The 20,941-nt window shown below is 43.3% G+C and overlaps 1 protein-coding gene across 5 annotated transcripts in view; it reads left to right on the forward strand.

The window, feature by feature from the left end:
• Nucleotides 1–20,941, forward strand: part of AKAP14 (A-kinase anchoring protein 14) — a 52,971-nt gene that overhangs the window by 29,541 nt on the left and 2,489 nt on the right. For all 5 annotated transcript variants that reach the window (XM_085863473.1, XM_085863472.1, XM_085863470.1 and 2 more), the window contains exons 3-6: nucleotides 6,202–6,284; nucleotides 17,129–17,305; nucleotides 18,208–18,260; nucleotides 19,167–19,291. In XM_085863473.1, the coding sequence (XP_085719599.1) occupies nucleotides 6,202–6,284; nucleotides 17,129–17,305; nucleotides 18,208–18,260; nucleotides 19,167–19,251 (398 nt within the window). In that variant the 3' untranslated portion in view covers nucleotides 19,252–19,291. The remainder of the gene's footprint in view (nucleotides 1–6,201; nucleotides 6,285–17,128; nucleotides 17,306–18,207; nucleotides 18,261–19,166; nucleotides 19,292–20,941) is intronic.

The following is a 20,941-nucleotide window of genomic DNA, read 5'->3' on the forward strand; positions in this document are numbered from 1 at the left end:
CCATTGAAAAAAAAATTGAAACTGGCACATGCCAAGTACTCCCCATGGGGAATAACTGTTGATAATGATGACATCATCGGTGGCTTCATTACGACGTCATAATTGGATACGTAGCACGCTTTATCCAATCAGTATGAAAATTATTGAGGGTGATCTACAGATAAATTGGTTGAGAGAATGAAATTTATGATGTCATCGGTCATGTGGTTTGGCAGCCATTTTGGATTGAAAATATAAACCTTTAAAAAGAGCAGCTTACAGATCTTCTCGAAACTTAAGTCACATGATCTACCAGCCTTGAGGAATATACGGTGTAACTTTAAAATTTAAACCTTGTCGGTCACATGGTCTGGCAGCCATATTTTTTTGAAGAATAAACCTTTAAATTTTATCTTCTCCAGAATGGCTTGACAGATCGAGGGGAAACTTCACACACATGTTTCACAAACATTGGGGATACCAGGGTGTTCCCGCAAACATCATCAGTCACATTGTCTGGTGAAAAATCATCTGTTATATGTTGGATTGAAAGCATCATCTGTTATATTGTTACGAATCTGGCAGCCATGAGCACACAACAGACAGCTCCCCATAGCTCAGTTATTTCGTTAAGTATATGTGTATAGTTCGAATCCATCCCCTCTGTCTAATGGGTGATTAAATGTTCGTGCGCTGCAGAGTTATTTTGATAGTCAGGGTTTTCTTTTACATCTTCACTTTAACAACAACAACACCTTTGCCTCACTCCATCCTGACGCCATAACGCTCGCGGTGGGCGGAGTTCAATGAAGGACTTGGCGTCTCTCTCGACCAATCAGAGAGATGTGAGCGAGTTTGCCGTCGTTCGGCCAATGGGAGCCAACGCAGGACAATATTACTCATCTTCCTGTTTGAGGGGCAGTCCGCTGTGATGCCCGCCATGCCCCCCCCCCCCCGGTCCAATCAGCGGACTTGGCGTCCCTTCTGGCCAATCACAGGGGCAACGAGCAGATCGCGCCCCAAAACCGTCAAGTAAGGGGGGGGGGTTACGAGAGGGAGTCCCCTCCCCCCCTGGACGGGGAGTGAATAATTGATCGGCGCAATCTGACTGAGAGCAGTTGGGGTTTGTCTGCCGGATCATCTCGGATCGCCTGGCCATGCCTGTTGGCGCTCGCTGCCTTGTCCGCGCTCGTGCTGGTTGGCGTCCGTCCTTCATCCTCCAGCTCACCTTCCCTCGAGCTGGAAGCCTTCAATAAAGACCCGACGTGGTCCATTTCTGGGTATTTGTGTGTGTGTGTATGTGTGTGTGTGTGTGTGTGTGTGTGTGTGTGTGTGTGTGTGTGTGTGTGTGTGTGTGTGTATGTGTCCGTGGGCCCCGTCTGATAAGTAGAAACTGTAAAGTGCCTGTGTTCCTTGTACATTATTTGCTTTGCTATATTTGGATAACTCTGCCCTTACGTGCTCCCCTCGTTCCCCAATTATTGTTGTAAATAAATTCCCCTTTTGTTGAATCTACCAGCTCGTCCTTGTCCTTTCTACCATTGGTTTGCCACGGTGCGTATTGGGGATTAGGAAGGCCATTGTTGCCGTAATCGTGCAATCGGCCCGGCAGGATTCTGGTATGCTCCGATCGGGGTACGGCTCGGATCCGGCTCGGGAACGGCCCGGATCGCGCAGATCCTGCCGAGGGTGAATTTCCCCTGTAGTTTGGTCGACATGGGTATTTAGGTATACAGTAATCCCCCGCTATATCGCGGTTCACCAATCATGCCCCCGCTTCATTGCGGTTTTCCTTTGGAACATAACGAATTTTTTCTGCGGATTTCCCCGGTATATCGCGGTAATAATATATAAAAAAACCAATGTCACCCTCAGGGTGACCCGTATCTTGCCAAAAGGTGACCACGTGTGACTTCTTTAAGTTTACACTGAGGTGAACAGAGCTGCTATCTACCAGGAGCGACTCCTTGAGGAATATTTGCCTACGAGAGATTCCGATGAGAATTGTTCTACAGAGTAACCATGAAAAATATGCTTTTGCCTCATAACATCACCAAATGACGTCATAATGTCTCAAGCTTGACATATCTAGAAAGCACTCATCGAGGTGTTCAATTTGAGGTACTACACGATATGGTTCCAAAAACTTGAAAATTTGACCTTGGGGTCAAATATGTTTGACCTGAGGCGCTAACCATGAAGGTCAAGATCAATTGCCACCAAAAATTAATCAGCTGAGCGCCAGACCATGAACTATATTCCCATGAAGTTTGAAGACGATCTGATCAAAATTACTCAAAAAATAAGGGTTTCGTCGACTCCCCTGATTTGCGACAAAGTGACCTTGACCTTTGACCTTTGACCTTGACCTTCAAAATTTTGTGCACTGAAAGGGACCTCTATAGGCCTCTGATATGCGAAGTTACAAAAATTTCCAATGATAACTGTGCTCTGCAGAATTTTTTATACGTGATTACAGACAAACAAACAAACAAACAAACAACAAAAAAAAACCATACAAGCTGACTAACATATCTTGCAAAAACTTCGTTTTGGCAAGATAAATATAAATTATTTAAGCAATAAATTATAACGCGTGGCGCTCGACCAGTCACACAACGCACGAGACAAAGTTTCGCTTGTGAACTTCGAATATTTTCTACGTTTTTTCTCCAAGCCCCACGATGCTGCCCAAACGCCTTGCTCCTTCTAAGGCTTCTGGCAAGGAACCGAAGCGCCAGAGGAAGGTTTATGTTCACTCGATATAAATAAAACCCAATCGTGTTTATACACCGCCCAGCGTTTAATATTCACTTGATATAAATCAAACCCTATCGTGTTTATACACCACCCAGCGTTTGATAATCACTCGATATAAATAAAATCCAATCGTGTTTACACACCACCCAGCGTTTAATATTCACTCGATATAAATAAAACCCAATCGTGTTTACACACCGCCCAGCGTTTAATATTCACTCGATATAAATCAAACCCAATCGTGTTTACACACCGCGTTTATAAAAAATTTTTGGGCATTTTTGTTTATAGGCATTTTTGGGGAGGCGTCCATTCATCGCGGATTTTCACTTCTCGCGGGGGGGGGGGGGGGTTTGGAACGTAACCCCCGCGATAAACGGGGGATGACTATTGAAATTGGCAATTGACCCTATCCCACGTGGTCGACCTATTGGCGATCTTCAGTCTGATAAGGGACCCGTGACCTTTCGGATTTATCTGAAAGGTACGACCTAAATTCCGGGTGTTCGGTGGAGCCGACTCTACTGCTCCCCCTAACGGTCGTGCTCACCACCGAGACCCGGCCCCACAACAATTGGTGTCGGGAGTGGGATGCGAATCCCTCCACCTCCATAAATTTGCAGAACACCAATCACAACAATTGGTGTTCAGGAGTGGGGTTCAAACCCCTCCGCCTCCACGAAATTCACGGGATTCAGATCATGGGTGAAGGGAGCAAACTCCCCCGTTCCCCCAAATTACGAGCATTTTAAAATTTATTTCCCGGAATGTAACATGGCGAAACAAGATGGGCTGAAGCAGGTGGGTGTAGAGATTATGGTAGGTTTAGAGGAATCCATGGTCCAGGACACCCCCATGCAAGAAGACGTTCCCCGCAACCAAACTCAGAGGTAGTAATGGGCGCAGGGGCAGCGTTTGACAACCCCCCCCTCCGTCAAAGTTCCCCCCTGATTTCTGCCGGTTCCGCACGCCATCAAGGTGAATCGGCTGCATCAGGGTCATTTGATTGGGGCCAGTTAATGGAAATGCTGGCGCAGATGCAGAACCGCACGGATGCAAACATGCAAGCGATGGAAAATAGGATGGGAAGCAAAATGGATGCGAGTGCCCAAAATATAAAGGAAATGAATGTGAATGCGCAAAGCATGGAGCGCAAAATGGATGCGAACACGCAGTCACTGAGGGGTGATATGCGAACACAGTGAGGGCAAATGCAAAGCATGGGGTTGGGTCTGCAGGCGGGGCAAGAGGCAATGAGGGCGAGCTTGGACGGGATGAAAGGCATAATGGCAGCACCATGTGGCGGAGCGACCGAACCGACCAGAGGGAGTGCAAATTGTGTCCGGCCCGCGATGGAGACGGGTGAGGTTGGGACGACTAGTGATGCCACCACAATAGGGGAAACGTGTAGGGTGAGACACGAGGGGACGATGGGAAAATTAAAAGAGGTGACGGAGAGATTAACAGAGAGAGACACACAGGTATTAAATTTTTTAAAAGAGACAACGGAAATGAAAACAGAGAGATGGGGATTAGAAGAAGTAGAGGAGAAACTACAGGAAATTGATGAGCACACACATGTAGAGCTAGTGAGGGCCAATGGGGTTGAGCTGGTAGAATGTATCGGGACCCGGTGCGAGCATCAGGATAGCCTCCTTTAGGAACAGAGGGAGATGGTAGGCTCCCTCGAAGTGGACTGCGACCAGGTAGGTCTGGTCGGGCCGAACGAGGATGAGTGGGTGAGTGATGCGAATGGGTCCGTGCAGAGTTTGGTGGGAGGGGTGGGTAGAGATCCCGGGACCCCTTGGGTTAACACGAATTCCCAGCATGATTGTCCCGGAGTGTGTGGTAAAATGTATGAGTGGTGCGAGTGTGTTTAAATGTGTGCCAGAAGGTAAGAATGGTGTGAGTGTCATGGCGTGTGTGAGCGCATGCGAGGAGTTGGTACGCGGACCGACCCAGACGGTGGACGGGTTTATTTTGGAAATCGCGCCAGCTCTGCGGAACATTGCATCCAAGGTCCGTTCCTCATTTTCAGAGCGGCCTGGGCGAGCGCAACTCAGGAAACCGGCGCGTAAACGTCCCGTTATTTGGAAGAGACCGTCATGTGGACAGCTAAAATGGCGGCAAGTGTTGTTTGAATTCGGCAAACATGGGTCCCCATGCGAGCGCGTGTGCGAGGCATCACATGCTGCACACCGCATGTTCCTTTCGCCGAGCGCGTGGAGCGAGCCCCCGGGACGACACGCTCGGGCGGGCCTGTGTGAGCGCATCGAGGAGTTGGTCAGATGTCCTCTCTTAGGGAGAGGACATTCCAGGCACCCACCCGAAGGGACTGCCTCAGGTTAACCCCAGGAGTTCGCTGTCTGGTGGATGACACCTTAGCACCACCCCGACAAACACCACTACAATCTGACCCAGGAAGGTTACCCCGTGCTTTTCCTCCTATCATCAAAGAATGGGGGCACTGAATACTTTGCCCCAATCCCGTCATCTCGTGAGCTGTCCTATGAAGGACAGCTGCACAGTAGGTGTTTCCTTGGAGTCGGTTTTCAGTTTTCTTTGCGTTTTTTTGATGTGTTTTGTGTTGAAGGAAGTGTTTTACGGTGGCCAGAATGCAAATACTGACACCAACCAGTAACTCAACTGCAGGAGGACGTCCACAGATGCAGTTTGGTACCAGATTATGGATGTCCGTTGGTTCACAAGGAGTTCCTCAACCTTTGACAATGTTTTTTTTTTTTAGTCCTGCTGGGTATCCATATTCATACACCCTCCTCACGAAGAAAACCTGGTGGGGGAGACGGTTGAGTTGCTGACAATCCGACCATGAAACAAGTTAGTACAGGTTTACATGGTTCATCTCGCAAGTCACAGATCTGATCTGGCCAAGATTGATGTGAAAGTTGACAATAAAGATTGATCTGAAAGCTTACTCAATTGATGTGAAACTTCACACACATGATCAACGAATCTTTGGGAATCTAGTTTGCTAACTAAAACATAATAGGTGGCATGGTCTGGCAGCCATTAAAAAAAAAGAAATTGAATCTGGTTTTTCAAAATATTTTTTTGAATTTAATTTTCTTAATCCAATTCTGGATTGAGTTTTATAAAGAGGACGCCATGGGGTCATGTGTCTGATCAAAGCAGGGTTGTATCAAAGTGGGGTGGCTTTGGACCTGGCCATAACTGCCCGCATTTATATAGTGGCGCATCTAGTTTTCATTTGTTATTATGCCATTCAATCAACATCAGTTTATGAACTACCTCTCCCCATTTGTGTGAATCCACACCCATCACTTAGATAATTGATACAAATAAAGAGGTCGTTATATGATTTCAGTACCTACGATTTATCAACAGTGTGTAAAATAAAAGTTTTAAAGATAGCTACTTATTAAGGTAGGATTGATAAATGGCTCAGAGATCAACCATTCACATCATGTCTGTGCCTTGAAGGTCCAATTCCCAACGTCTCGTGGGTTTCCTGTGCGGATTTCACAGTGGACATCGGAACGAGGCAAATTGAGGAGTTCATACAGGTAAAATTACTTACATTTTAAAACTTTATCCCCTGAAAGAGCTCAGCTCTAATGGCATCTGTGCTTGCAACTGAAATCTGAAAGCATGTTTTTGCTGGCCATTTGTCACTCTAAATCATGTACAATGGTTTCAGAAAATGCAAAATTTATGTTAAGGTGTATTGCTGTCAGTAAAATGTCTGCATCACGAAAGCCAGGAAAACAGACGCTGAGGGAGAGAGGATGATGATAATAATAACGAGAAAGGCACTCAATAGAGCGCATACCTCCACCACGTAATGCCTGATCCACGAGAATATATCCGGCCCAATACATTTTTGAAATATAATACGATATATCGGTTATGGCCCCATCTCTCAATGGTGAAGAATCACTTAAAATTTTTTTAAATAATTCTCATATTAGATCCGGATTTGTATCTTCACCAAAATCGAATCGATTCGTCAGGGTCACACACTCAACCTGTCCACCAAGTTTCAGCCAAATCCGTCCATAACTTTTTGAGATATCGTGCTATATATCAGTTTATCCCTTTCCCTCAATGGTGAAGAATCACTTAAGATATTCTCGTCGTCTGATCAGGATCCAGATCTTCACCAAAAGCGAAGCAGTTCGTCCTTGTCACACACCTATCCTGTCCACCTAATTTCATCCGAATCTATCCACAACTTTTTGAGATATCCTGTGCACAGACAAACAAACAAACAAACAGACAGAAAGAGGTGAAAACATAACCTCCTTCACCTTCGGTAGCAGAGGTAATTATCGGATCCGGATTCGGATTTTCACCAAAATTTAATCAATTCTTCCTTGTCACACACCCAACGTGGCCACCAAGTTTCGTCCGAATCCGTCAACTTTTTGAGATATCGTGCTATATATAATTTTTGGCTCTTATCTCTCAATGGTGAAGAATCACTTTAAAAAAGTTCTAGTAGTCGGATCCGGATCTGGGTTCTGTGTTGTGGGAGAAGGAACATAGTGGATGGAGCATTTCCGGTGGCTTCATGACTGCCCAGCAAATTAATGTTAGGCACCCTATCCAATTAGTATATAGAGATTAGTGGTGACACCATGATTAAAAAATAAGGTTTGTATTGCCTTCCATTTTAGATCATAGGAGAGGAATGGGAATCGAGGATTTTTATGTGTAATACTCAGAAGATAAAAATGTCCTTACAAGTAGTGTCCTCATATAAGCCATTCTGTAGTGGATTCAAGAACACTGCTTGGCTGCTGATTGGAGCATCCCCTCTTGGATGGCAGAGGTTGCACCTCACCACTTCTAAGATAAACTTGTTCTCCCAGGTTGGGTGAAGAACCACAGTGAAACCAGCCAAAAGGAATAGGGCATTGTGACAACAGATGGATTCAAAAAGCAAGGAAATGAATGAACAGAGGTGATGAGGTGAGGAAACTATCACCTGCAACGAAGAAGGTTGGGTTGGGTATGGTCAATAGTGGTATAAGAGATCATGGGTAAGGAATAAGGATGGTAGATGACATGAGATGGTGGTGAACTGCATGCTTGAGTCTCGAGAAGAATGAGTGAGATTGAATAGCTTCAGGAAGAAAGTTACATAAACAGGAAAAAGCGAAAGAGTGAACTTGAATGGTAATCCAGTTTTTTTTGGAATTTAACCAGGAAGGGGTTACCGAAAGAACAAATCCATCCAGGATGAGCTCAGGATGTTCAGAAGGTTGAGAGTACAGAGGGAGCTTCACTGGAGGAGTTGCAGTAAAAAAAAACAAATGACAGAGGCCTTTAACCTGTCTGTGAGGTGAGCATCAGGCCTTGCGATCATTCGGCCTCATCACGGAGGAGGAGGAGGAGGAGGAGAAGATTGGGACCATACTCTGCGCAGAGCGTTGGTGCTGCTTAAGCAGTCTACTTGGCTAGTGGACACAATCCTGGATGGGTCGCCACTCCGACACAGTGCACCAGCATGCTGGCACTCATATTGCCGACCTTGGAAGAATGACAGGCCGTGTTAACCCCACCTGGTATTAATTCAACAGCTGAGTGGGATTTGAACTCAGGACCTTAGGATCCAAAGCCCACCACCCTAACCATGAAGCCAACACCAGGCATTACAGTGTGGTGCCTCATCATGGGAGATGCCAATAATCTTGAGAGCTTTAGAAGCTACAACTTCAAAACAGATTTGAAGTTGGGGCACCACACTGTAATGTACTCGATAGACAGGGACGAAGGTTCTGAAGTGGGAACAACAGGTTGAATTTGGACATGGGCACAACACAGCACAGCACAGCATCGGAACATAGGCAGGTCACATGACTCTGCTTGACCACCCCCCCCCCCCCCGGCGCACCCATGTATGCATGCATAATCGTAAACTACTGATAATCTCATCTCCCCCCCCCCCCTTTTAAACAATATTTCTTATTATTTTTTTTACAAATCAAGATGTTCAAAAGGCTTACAGACACAAGCTGATCTAAGGGCAAGTGGAGGGCTGTCCTTGCTTGCAACTACTGTGGGCTTCTCAATAAGGGGTACAGGGTCAGGAAGGAGTTCAGGTACATTGATGGGAGAGATGCTTTCATGAGGAAACACCTCAGGTTCAAACGCAGGTGGTGTTAATACAGGAGTGGGTGACAAAGGTACTTGAGCCAGTTCAATGTTTGGCTCCCCATGACGTAACCTGAGTTGGTCAACATGTTTACGCATTCATCCACCATCACACAAAATTCACAAGAAACATCATTTCACCAATGTTAACCATAATGATGCCAGATAACCACTTGGTTCCATAACCAGAGTTCAACATGGAAACAGGATCATTGATCTGGAAGTTGTTGTATACAAATGTTTGGTCATGATTATGTTTCTGTTGATACTTGTTATTCTCGACTTCGACCGTTACGTCCAGTTGCACGAATGATAACTGTGTTGTTAATTCACGAGCCATCAGAAGCTTGGCAGGTGAGCGACCGGTGATTTGATGTGGTCTGTTGCGGTAGGTGAGCAACACACGAGCTAGACGAGATTGAATGGAGCCTTCCTTGACATGGCTTCGACCATTCTTGATTATCTGAACAGCACATTTGGCTTGACCATTACTGGCAGGTTTGTAGGAAGCAGATGTGCAGTGTTTAATGCCATTCATTTTACAAAAGTTCTGAAACTCTGAACTCGTAAATGACGATCCATGATCTGATACAATGGAGTTTAGAATACCATGTTGTGCGAACATGGTACGTAGAGCTTTAATTGTTACAGCAGAGGATGAGGATGGCCCCATGAGAACTTCAATCCATTTTGAGTGGGCATCAACTATGATAAGGAAAAGCATCCCTTGAAATGGACTAGCATGGTCGATGTGTGTTGTAGTAATCAACAATAGACCTTTTCGATCGGCTTTATTCTCACAAAACCCATACGCATATCTACAACAACATAAATATACATAGGGTAAGAATAGCAAAATACAATAACTTGTACACATAATACTGAAGGCAAATACCACATACGCATCACATAATAACGAAGTTAAACTCCATACTCTAATACCAATTACATTCCTCAGAGTACATTATTCCTAATATAGTATATAACATACCATTACTGTTCCAGCATGACTTTCCACGGAGTACGTGGTATACGTGTCAACACCAGCCATTGACCTTCATGTACAGTGCTGCCACATCCGCCCAATTACCGTTGCCGCCAATTACAGTATGGCACTTTATTATCACAACAATGTGTAGTCTGGACCTTGGTTTTGATGGCCACGACCACATGGCCAATGGAGACTGTGGTGGTATCTTGGCATGGGCTTGACAAGTGTAACAATGACGTGCAGTGGACTCAATGTCACTGTCCAAACCAGGCCACCAAACATGGGCTTGGGCAATAGCCTCCATGGTGACTAGGCCTGGATGAGCATTGTGGAGTTTACTGATATATAATTTCCCCATGGCGTGTCGGCAAAATTATCACTTGACTACCCCAAAGCAGGCAGTCTGCATCGATAGAGAGCCCATCCTTCCAGAAGAGGTACAGTTTTGCTCCTTCCGGTAGTGATGCCCAATTACCTGACATAACACAGTGTTTAATTTGTTACAAATCTGGATTGCTATTGGTAGCACAAGAAATCTGCTTTGCGGTTACGGGCGCCTCATCGTGAATGACGTTAGCCATGAGATGAATGATATCGCCAGATTATGGAGGTTCTGGGATGGTTACAGTAAGCGACTGAGTACGTCAGCACAGTACATTTCCTTATCCAGGCGGTAAACCAATGAATAGTCATAACCAGCAAGGGTCAACACCCAACATTGTACACGACCGGATGATGTGGGCAAAATGGCTCTGGTTTCTCCCAGGAGATATAACAAGGGTCTGTGATCAATCTTAATGGTAATATGTCTTCCAAAGACCTATTGGTGCATCTTTAAGGTGCCCCAGACACACGCTAACGCCTATCGTTCTACTTGAGCAGAGCGATGTTCAGTGTCAGATCAGGTTCGTGATGCATACGCAACAGGCTGGAGATTACCGGTTCCATTTGTTTGCAACAATGCACACCCAATGCCATATGAAGAGCTGTCACAACTGAGAATAAGTTCCTTGGATGGGTCGTAATTGACAAGTAATGGTGAGGAGCACAGCATGCTTTTAGTGGCCTTGAACGCTGTTGTTTGGGCAGCTTCCCATTTCCAGACAATGCCTTTCCTGAGGAGAAGATGCAGAGGCTCGACGGTTGTGCTTTGTTGAGGCAGGAAATTACCAAAGTAGGTCAACATACTCAGGATGCAGGAAGTTCTGAAATGCTTTGTGGCAATAGTGCATTCACAATTGCTTCAACTTTGCTCAGAGAGGGCAAAATGCCTTGACAGGAGATTTGATGACCCAGGTATTCAACTTCACGTGTCATAAAGGTACACTTCTCACACCTTAGGTGTAACCCAGCTTCTGACAGCCGATTGAGGACTTTGTTTAGGTTATCGATGTGCTCATGTTGTGACTTGCCAGTCACTAGTTGTCGTCCTGGAAATCGACTGTCTTTGGTATGGGTTTCAATAATGTCTCCATCTTGCATTGGAATATTGGTGCAGCAGAGCATATGCCAAATGGGAATCTGTTGTACATGCAGAGTCCTAGATGAGTGTTGATGCATGTATAGGGCTTGGAATCATCATTCAGTTCCATTTGAGCATAGGCATTGGTCAAGTCAAGCTCAGTGAATGTCTAGCCACCTCAGAGAGTGGTGAACAGATCCTCTGCTTTGGGCAAAGGGTAGCCATCCAGCTTTGAATAGTGGTTGATCGTCGTTTTGTAGTCCCCACAAAGGTGCACTGTTCCATCTGCTTTGAGTATTGGCACGATGGGTGCTGCCCAGTCGGAGTACACCACTGGTGAGATGATGCCCTCACTCTGCAGGCAGTTAAGCTCACATTAAATCATTGATCGCATCATGTGGGGCACAGGTCTAGCCTTATAGAACAATGGCTGAGCATCTGCAGAAACATGAATCCTCACTTTGGGCCCTGCAAAGGTGCCAAAACCATTGCTGAACAGGCCAGGGTACTTGTTGAGCACAGTATCGTATCCAGCATCAGAGATGGAGACTTTGTTTATGTCACTCCAATTAAGTCTGACTATTCGGAACCAATCTCGTCCTAAGAGGGTCGGTCCTTCTCCACGCACTATCAGCAGTGTTATGACATGAGTGCTGTTTCCATATCCTGCAGTTACATTAGCTGAGCCAACGACAGGAACCGCCTCCTTGGTGTATGTTCTCATGCCATTAAATACAGGCCGGAGTGCAGAAGCCTTTCTCGGAGGGTAGATGGAGGTGAACTTACTCTCGCTCATGATTTGGAAGCACCGGTATCAACTTCCATCCACACCGGGATCCTATCGATTGTTACATCAACTATAACTGGAGCATCGGAGCTCCTTGTTCCAACAGAGAAAACCTCACAAAGTTCCTCACTTGACTATTGGCTGCAGGCTCTGCTCTGTGACCTATCGTCCTCTGCATCACGGTTCACCCCAATGTGATAAGCAGGAGACAAGTTCTTCGACTTGGATCGAGAATGACACTTCAAGTGTCCCCGCTTACCACAGTTGTCACAGGTATAATTCCTGCACCTACATTGGAAAACAACATTGGAAAACACCAACATTGGAAAACACCAACATTGGAAAACTGCACCAACACCACCACAACGCCAACAAGTTAACCCAACCTTCTGGGTAGATTCAGAAATGTCAGGACGTGGAGGTGAATTTGGTGGCTTGCTAAAACACTTTTGCTTGCAGCCAAAGGTTACCTTGTAAACCAATGGGTCCTGCTGGATAACTTTTGACTTGTTAGAGATCACACGCAGGCTCTCGGCAGACTTCATACACGCAGTGGCTATTTCCATGACTTTCGCCAAATTGGGGTTCGATTCAGTCAGGAGTTTCTGCAGAATTGAGTCGTCATTGATGTCTATTATAAAGAAATCACATTACATCTCTTCGAGTTTATCTGTAAACTCACAATGTTCAGCGAGTCGGCGTAAATCAGCCACAAACTCAGATGCTGACTGACCATCTTGACGATGGTGGGTATAAAATTTATATCTCGAGATGATCTTACCCAGTTTAGGGTGATAATTATGTCTTTTCATGAGATTGACGAGCTCTTCCTATGACTTGTCAGAAGGTTTGGCTGGGGCAAGAAGATCTTTCATGAGGCTGTACTTCGGGGCTCCGCATATGGTCAGTAATACAGCTCGCTGCTTTTCAGCATCCTCATCAGTGTCCATTTTGTTTGCCACAAAGTACTGCTTCAGACGATCGGTCGAGTCTTCCCAACCACCCCCCAATGTGTATTCTTGCAATATGCCGATGCACGAAGACATCCTTGTCACCACCGTAATGTACTCGATAGACTCGGACGAAGGCTCTGAAGTGGGAACAACAGGTTTAATTCGGACACGGGCACAACACAGCACAGCACAGCATCGGAGCATGGGTGGGTCATATGACTGCTGAACCACGCCCCGGTACACCCATGTATGCATGCATTATCATAAACTACTGATACATCTCACACACCCATAGTGGAGAAGAGTAATCCATTAAGCCTCAAGACAAAGGCCCTGTCGGCTGTGAGTTATTTTGATTTTTCAAGGAATGACTTGGAATGACAGGGGATACCTGATTTGTGACTGGGTTTGGAAGCTAACCTTTCTCGATGATCAGCTCATTGGAGGCTGTGTCTAATGTTGAGGCCTAGATGTTCAAGAGACTGTACCTCTTTCAGTGGCTGACCCTGGAAATGGATAGGTGCTTTTGCTTTTTGTCTATTGTAAGACATAACTAGTCTTTTCATACTATAACTGGTCGTTTAGCATATTTTAAGGGACACCATTAAATTATTTTCCCTTCAAAATGTTGGTTTAGCCACTAAAATCGAGAGGCACATATAGAGATATTAGGAAACACATATGCTAAATGGTAGCCATTTTGAAATCCATGATGGTCGATATACAGGCATAAAAAAATGGAAACATGGTTTTTCGATTCAGAAGAACATAGAATTAAGAAAAAGTACATTTGAAAATCTCAAAATCTTTGAAATGATCTTTTAACCTGTCTGTACATTCTTTCTTTTTTGTATATGATAAAATGCAGCTCACAGATATTTCAATCTGTACTTTGTGTACCTGGCTAGAAAGACATTTTTTGTCTTTTTGTTTATCTCTCCAATGATGCAGTCATCACTAGTCTTTACCAAGACTAGCATTCCTTATTATAAGATAAAATGGCAACCGCAGGGTTATCTCCAGACTCGAGTTGTCTGCACATTTAAAAAGTACAGTCAGATATTGATTTGAACGTCCAGCCTGGCCAGCTGGTTCATGAAAGACTTGGGCGAAAAACCTCCCTCGGCCAACCCCACAAGAAGATGGGAATAATTGTGGCCATGAAAGAAGAAGTCAGATATTGATTAATATTGGGCAAAGGGCTCATTTTGAAGCTGAACAATAGGACAGTCGATGTGAGAAAGGGTATGGACAAGTTTTTCACAAATAATTATTGGTGCTTGTGAAACAGTGAGATGATTAATGGAAGGATTTTGGAAGATAATTATGCATACAAAGACAAATTGAATACAATTGAGTGCAGTCCATTTGCCATTTCACCTCCCTAATTGTCTAATACAGTACTTGTGTTTTGACTCTAATACAGTACTCGTGTTATTGATTCCAACTTCTCCACCAAAGGTGGATGGAGGTTATGCATTCACTCCTGTGTGTTTGTCCGTTTGTCTATCTCTTTGTAAGCAGGATATCTCAAAAAGTTATGGATGGATATGGATGAGATAAGGACAAATTGATTAGATTTTAGTGAAGATCTGGATGCAGATCCGGCCTAACAGTGGGCTACAAACCGTTAACTTACCTCTTTAGCCTGATGGAGGTATGCATGCCAATGAGTGCCATTCTAGTTACTTGTGAAATTGAAGATTCGTAAGTACAGTACAGTATCTTGCTTGGTCTGGTTCATTATTCTGTTTGTCTCTCTGTATGTCAATCGTCTACGGGTCGAATTTTTACGCCGATCTTCACTTAACTACCTGAAAGAGGTAGTCACAAGCAAGAAACCTATTGTTTGTTTTGAGGTCAATAGGTCAAAAGCTCAAAGATCAAGGTCACAAATTGTCAATTTTTATCTGATTCACTTGATATTGAAATATATTGTATATAAAACCGAAAAAACATGGGCAGACGGTGAACCCTTGTCGAGGTGAAGCCTTGGTTGACCCATGTGAGTATGTCTATTAATTACATACTGTTTGGACATGAGTACGTCTATGCGGTACATATTATTTGACCATGACTAAATCGATTAATTATGTCTATTAATTACAGATTATTGCAACGTACCTTTTATACATTTAGATCTTTATTGGACTCCTTTAGAGGCACACTACACATGCATCTATTGAGTCTTCTTGCAAGTATACTTTTTCAGCAAGTAATGTGCAATCTCCACCAAACCAGAGGCTGGGTACTCTGCTAGGTTGAACAGAATTTGCATATTGGGTCACTGAATTGGTTCACCAATCAAAACCTCTGTTGAAGAATATTGTTTGTTTGGATTTCGCAAGTATCGTTCTGTGCATGACATCTTTCTTGTTTGTCTGTTTGTGAGCAGGATATCTCAAAAAGTTACTGATGGATTCAGACCAAACTTGGTAGACAGGTTGGGTGTATGACGAGGACAAATTAATTGGATTATGGTGAGGATCCGGATCCATATACTAGAATTTTAAAAGTGATTCTTCACAATTGAGAGATCGGACCAAAAACGATATCTTGCATGATATCACAAAAAGTTGTGGCCGGATTCGGACGAAACTTGGTGGATGAGTTGGGTAGGTGACAAGTACAAGCTGATTAGATTTTGGTTAAAGTATCGATGCAAATCTGGCCTTTAGTGAGATACAAAATGTCAACTGTTCAGCCTGGCAGAGGTATGCGCTCTACCGAGTGCCATTCCAGTTTTGTCTGTCATTGTTATCATTTGATCTGTCAGTCAGTCGTAAGCATTATCTGCTAAGTTATGTAGATATAGTTGACCATCTTGTGATTAAAATGGCTTTTTAACCATGACCACCACCTTCACCTTTTTTCCATTATAATGGAAGTTCTTTTTAAATGATGGATTTTCAATTTCACCCACGGAAACGTTCATGACTTGTCGTGGGCACCCTGCAACGCCCCATAACGGAGTAAGGGCCTTGCACATTATTTCACACTCCAGGCATGACATGCATCATTCAGGAGTGCTGGAATATGGTTTGACCCTTACATGATGGACCAAATGGTGTTATCTTATATTTTATGCGATGTTTGCAAGTACATGTCAGGATGTATGCTTCCCTCAGGACTAAAGGGTTGCTTCAGAGTCCACTCAAGTGTGCTGTGCAGCAAGCACTCAGAGTGAAATGATCTTTCATCCTCACGACGTTTGCTATCCAACTCACATAAAACGTCATAATGACTCGTTTTACTTGGGAAGAGATAACGATATTGTGTGGAGCGTACGTCTGGCTTTTTGCATGCCTTTCAGATGGAAATGTACAGTTTGAATTAATACACATTACTCCTGGGTGTAGAGCGCAGAACATGTGTGAAACTTCACAAGTAATTTATCAAGGATGTCAAACATGCATGTGAATTATGTGTGAAGATTGGATTACTGCGTGACCTTACCTAAGGGGCAGTCATGTCCATGGTATCAGTTGTGGTGGGTGGTCTAGTCCCATAAGTCCACTGACTGAGGAGGAGGTACTCTTGACAAGTAGTAAACATTTTTATGGTTAAGGTTAAGCCTGGACAGGTCACGACTCCATCACAAGCGTGGAAATTTTCAGCTGAGAAGCCCTGGGAATCAAACCCAAACATGTAAGGGAAATTCAACAAGGATTAATCCACACCACCACCAAACCGCTCAGTATCAATTATGCTCACAGACAAATGGGTTCGACTGCAAGCAGCAGAGTCCAAATCACATCACCACATCATTATTTGGCCTATTATTCACACTATTCTCTGATTTATTGCTTGGGCAGCACACTTGTATTGATTCAGAATGTAAAGTATACTAACACAAAAGGATCAATGCAGAATATGTTGCAACCCCCCTCTCTTATGCATCAAATGCACTACATTACTGTCGCCATAAAATTTATGTGTACTTGGAGTCCCATGACACCAATCATTCAATGGATAGATGGACAGTTAGAGAAACAGCTAGTTAGTTATACACAGAGATTCACACGAATGTGCGACATTGTGCTGTAAATCACCCCTAGACTTGGACTCGAGGGGACCACTGGCTGCATTGTGTAGACACACTTAATTCTGAGTGTGGAAACGAAAATGCACGTTACAACTACCGAGTTCGCTTCTCAACTCCCTCGAGTGAGAAACCTATCCCTCAGGCAACGGCGAGCGTCTTCTTCACCATCGTTGTTTCACTCGAGCCATCCGTATGTTCTACCACCTTCCTTATGGACCGTTATGCCTTCTTGGCAATCACAGTTCCACATATTTTTGTATCTAATGCCAGCAGTAACTTTACAGCAATTACGTCATTGTTTTGTCTCAACTTTTAATTTTATTGAAGGCCCATACTTTTTTTTACTGAGCTCTGGGGTGTATCACAAGTGGAGAAATATTTCTAGGTTAGAATCTATCTGAGATAGATCACTATCCTGACACAGAATTGTCAATTGAAGGTTCAGTAGTTTGTATATTGTTCAGTATTCCAGCAATAACTCACCTATTCTTCCAGAAAGATACTGTGGAATCTTTAACACCCACCAACAAGCAGTGCTGGGAGACAGGTCCTCCAACTTAACGTCCATCTGAATCACCCTGCCCGTGAAATACCATGGTGACAGTTTATAGGTTGGCTGAGATTCAAACCCAGGCTAGACTTCTCAGAGTAGATTGATGAACTAGTCTCGCTTATGAAGGCCCATGTAGATCTGCCTTGGTGGACAGGTAAACCAAAAAGCATTAGACAACTCAGGCGAGTGCATATTCCTCGAGGTTATCCTGCCTGCCCTGTCTCTCTCCTCCCGGTTGAATGCAACTTTTTTTTGCCGCCATCCATAATTTGCTCAAATAAAGTTGCAAAATGTCGAGTATTAATGAGAAAAAGCCAACTAAATTTGGAAAGCAAATTTTGGGCTAAATTTATCCATTTCCCATCATCATGTCTATCACCTACATGCACAATTCCTGAATGCTCTTTATGTGACATTATATAATTTAATGTGCTGAAACTACTGTCCAACTAATACACTGTTCTTTGATAAAGTTTGTTCAACAAAAAATGTTTCCTTTTAAAAATTTTCTCCCCCCTAATCCCTAATCCCTATTGTAGGACAAACCCGTGGATGTGAAATACGTTTTTGAGACTAATCAGCTCATTCATAGGTATGTATATGTTTCCAAGTATTTATAAAAGATAAAATCTCAGGGTACATTACGTTTGTGGCCATATATTCAGTACATATGTATGCAAATTTGATGGAATTTTTGATACTCTCCCGCCCCCACCACTCATATGCTGCATACATGTCCTTTCCCTCCTTTCCGGTCTCCTCCCAAATCTTTCTACTTCTCTCCCTAATCCTCTCACACCCACCCCCTTCTCTTCCGTCCCTCTCCTATCATCCTTCATTCTCTTCCTTTTCTCACTTCTTCCATCCATACGTACATAATAAACACATCCTCTTTTCGGAATTTAGTGAATGTGTTATTTTCGATCTACTGACTTTTTTTTTTTTTAAACATAACATGATTACAAAAATTCAATCAGTTAAGTGGAAACTAAAGTGGTGCACTGGTTACATTGCATGTATCTGTTTACTGTGCCAGCTTTAATTTCCTGGCAAAATTTCACAAAGACAGTAAGAATATAATTCAAACTAATGAGTTGTGTCTTTTCTTATAATTTGATGTCGCTTTGAAAAGTAGATTCCAAAATTTAATCCGTATTGACATCAGACTCATTTAGAATTTCTATTCAAACGTCAAGTTTTTGTAAAGTGTTATTGAGATAAATTGGACAGATTACAATACATTCACAGCCAACCAGCATCAAAAGCTATGCTGCTTCTGAGGAATTATTATCTCTCATCACTCTGTTTGTGACGTCTTGTGGGATTTTCAAGTATTGACTTGAGAATGACTGCTTGGAGGTTAAAACCTTTGCTCCAAGTTTCCCACAATATTCTGGATTAATTCCTCCTTTGAGGGAATACCAATTCCTTCTCAAGCACACAATGCTCGACAAGTCTGTCAAACACTTCCCTTTTTGATGTGCACTTGGTCCCCCAGGCCTGGACTGTCACGATTCCACGAAAAGTGGTTGAACGATATTATTGAAAGCAAGAATTTCTTCATTGAACACCTCTCTCTTTGAGCAAAAAGAAGAACAAGCCAAACCGCTAATTTTCTGCAAGGTATTTAATGGCAGCGCTTGTTACTGGAATGTGTCAGTGATAAGAAAAAAAATTATACCTCTCTGCAATTTTATGTACAATTGTGATAATGTGGTAAACTACCTGTCTTTAGTGTACATCGGTAAATCGTATTAGACTGTTAAAATATACTTTACTATCTCATCGTTTTAAAAACAAAATAGGAATGCAATGTAAAGTTGGTGCTTCTGAAATGCTGTATAGGCCCAACAAAAATCTAGAAATGATGGTAATGGTGTTTAAGCACTCATGAGTATGATATACAATACAGAATTTGTTGACAAGTATTTTAAATAACCCATAAACCCCAGGACCCACAATCTGCTCTTCCTTGAATCTTAGATTGGCCATGCATGTTCCCATCTGAGCACATTGTTCATTACGCTCAGATTCTTGGTTCATATCCAACATACTGCCTTGTGTTGACTTATCCATTGTATACTAATGTCCTTATAATTTATGTTACAAGTACAATTATGTCATGTAATGTCCCTGTCCTTGCATGTACAAGCTCCTCCATGAACCCTAGATGACTGTTTGTTTAACATTAAACATTTGCCAAGTGCTGGAGTTATGCTGGTAAATAATATAAAGTGTACTTCGTCAGCCCCTAGTGGGCTGATGGTCATCTCTTGAAGTTGTAGTTCAGACCTCTGCTGAATCCAAAATCTGGGAAATGTCATAGACGTTAGACTGGAGTCAATTTGGAGGAACTCCACTGGGAGCCCCCTATGATCCAAAGGCCAAAAATCGAAGCCTGAGTGATTGTGCAGGCTCCTTTCTTGTATTCATGTGTCACGTTTCAGAACAATCAGCCAAGTGATAAGGGAGGCATAGCAAAAATAACAAAAAGTTAACAGATGACAGGACGGACCGATGGACATCCGGACATTACGACCCATTTTATAAGGTCATCTCTTCGACATTGACATGAGATGACCTAAAAACGACAAAAATGCAAATTCTTAATTGATGTAAGTGGTGAGTTCAACTAATCCCAATCTCTAAACTAGAAGGGCACTCGGCGGAGCACATACTTCCACCACGTAATGCCTGATCCACGAGAACATATCGAGTCCAATACATTTTTGAAAAATCATGCGATACAGTACTACAGTATGTCGTTTTTGGCCCTATATCTCAATGGTGAAGAATCACTTTAGAGATTAAATAATTCTCATATCCAGATCCTGATTCAGATCTTCACCAAAGTCGAAACAATTTGTCCGTGCCACACAACCAACCTATTCACCAAGTTTCGTCCGAATCCGTCCACAACTTTTTGAGATTATGTGCTATAAATCGGTGCACTATCTCTGCTTAATTAGCACGATCTCTCAATGGTGAAGAATCGCTTAAAAATTCTAGTAGTTGGATCCAGATCCCGGTCTTCACTAAAATCGAATCAATCTGTTGTGGTCACACAACCAACCTATTCACCAAGTTTCGTCCGAATCCGTGCACAACTTTTTGAGTTTATGTGCTATATATCAGTTTCACCCCATCTCTCAATGGTGAAGAATCGCTTAAAAAATTATCAGATCCGAATCCGGATCTTCACCAAATTTGAATCAATTCTTCCTTGTCACACACCCAACTTGTCCACCAAGTTTCATCCGAATCCCTCCACAA

The sequence above is a fragment of the Eptatretus burgeri genome, chromosome 18 (genome assembly GCF_056783735.1).
Source record: "Eptatretus burgeri isolate ZD-2024b chromosome 18, Ebu_testis_v1, whole genome shotgun sequence".
Lineage (NCBI taxonomy): Eukaryota > Metazoa > Chordata > Myxini > Myxiniformes > Myxinidae > Eptatretus > Eptatretus burgeri.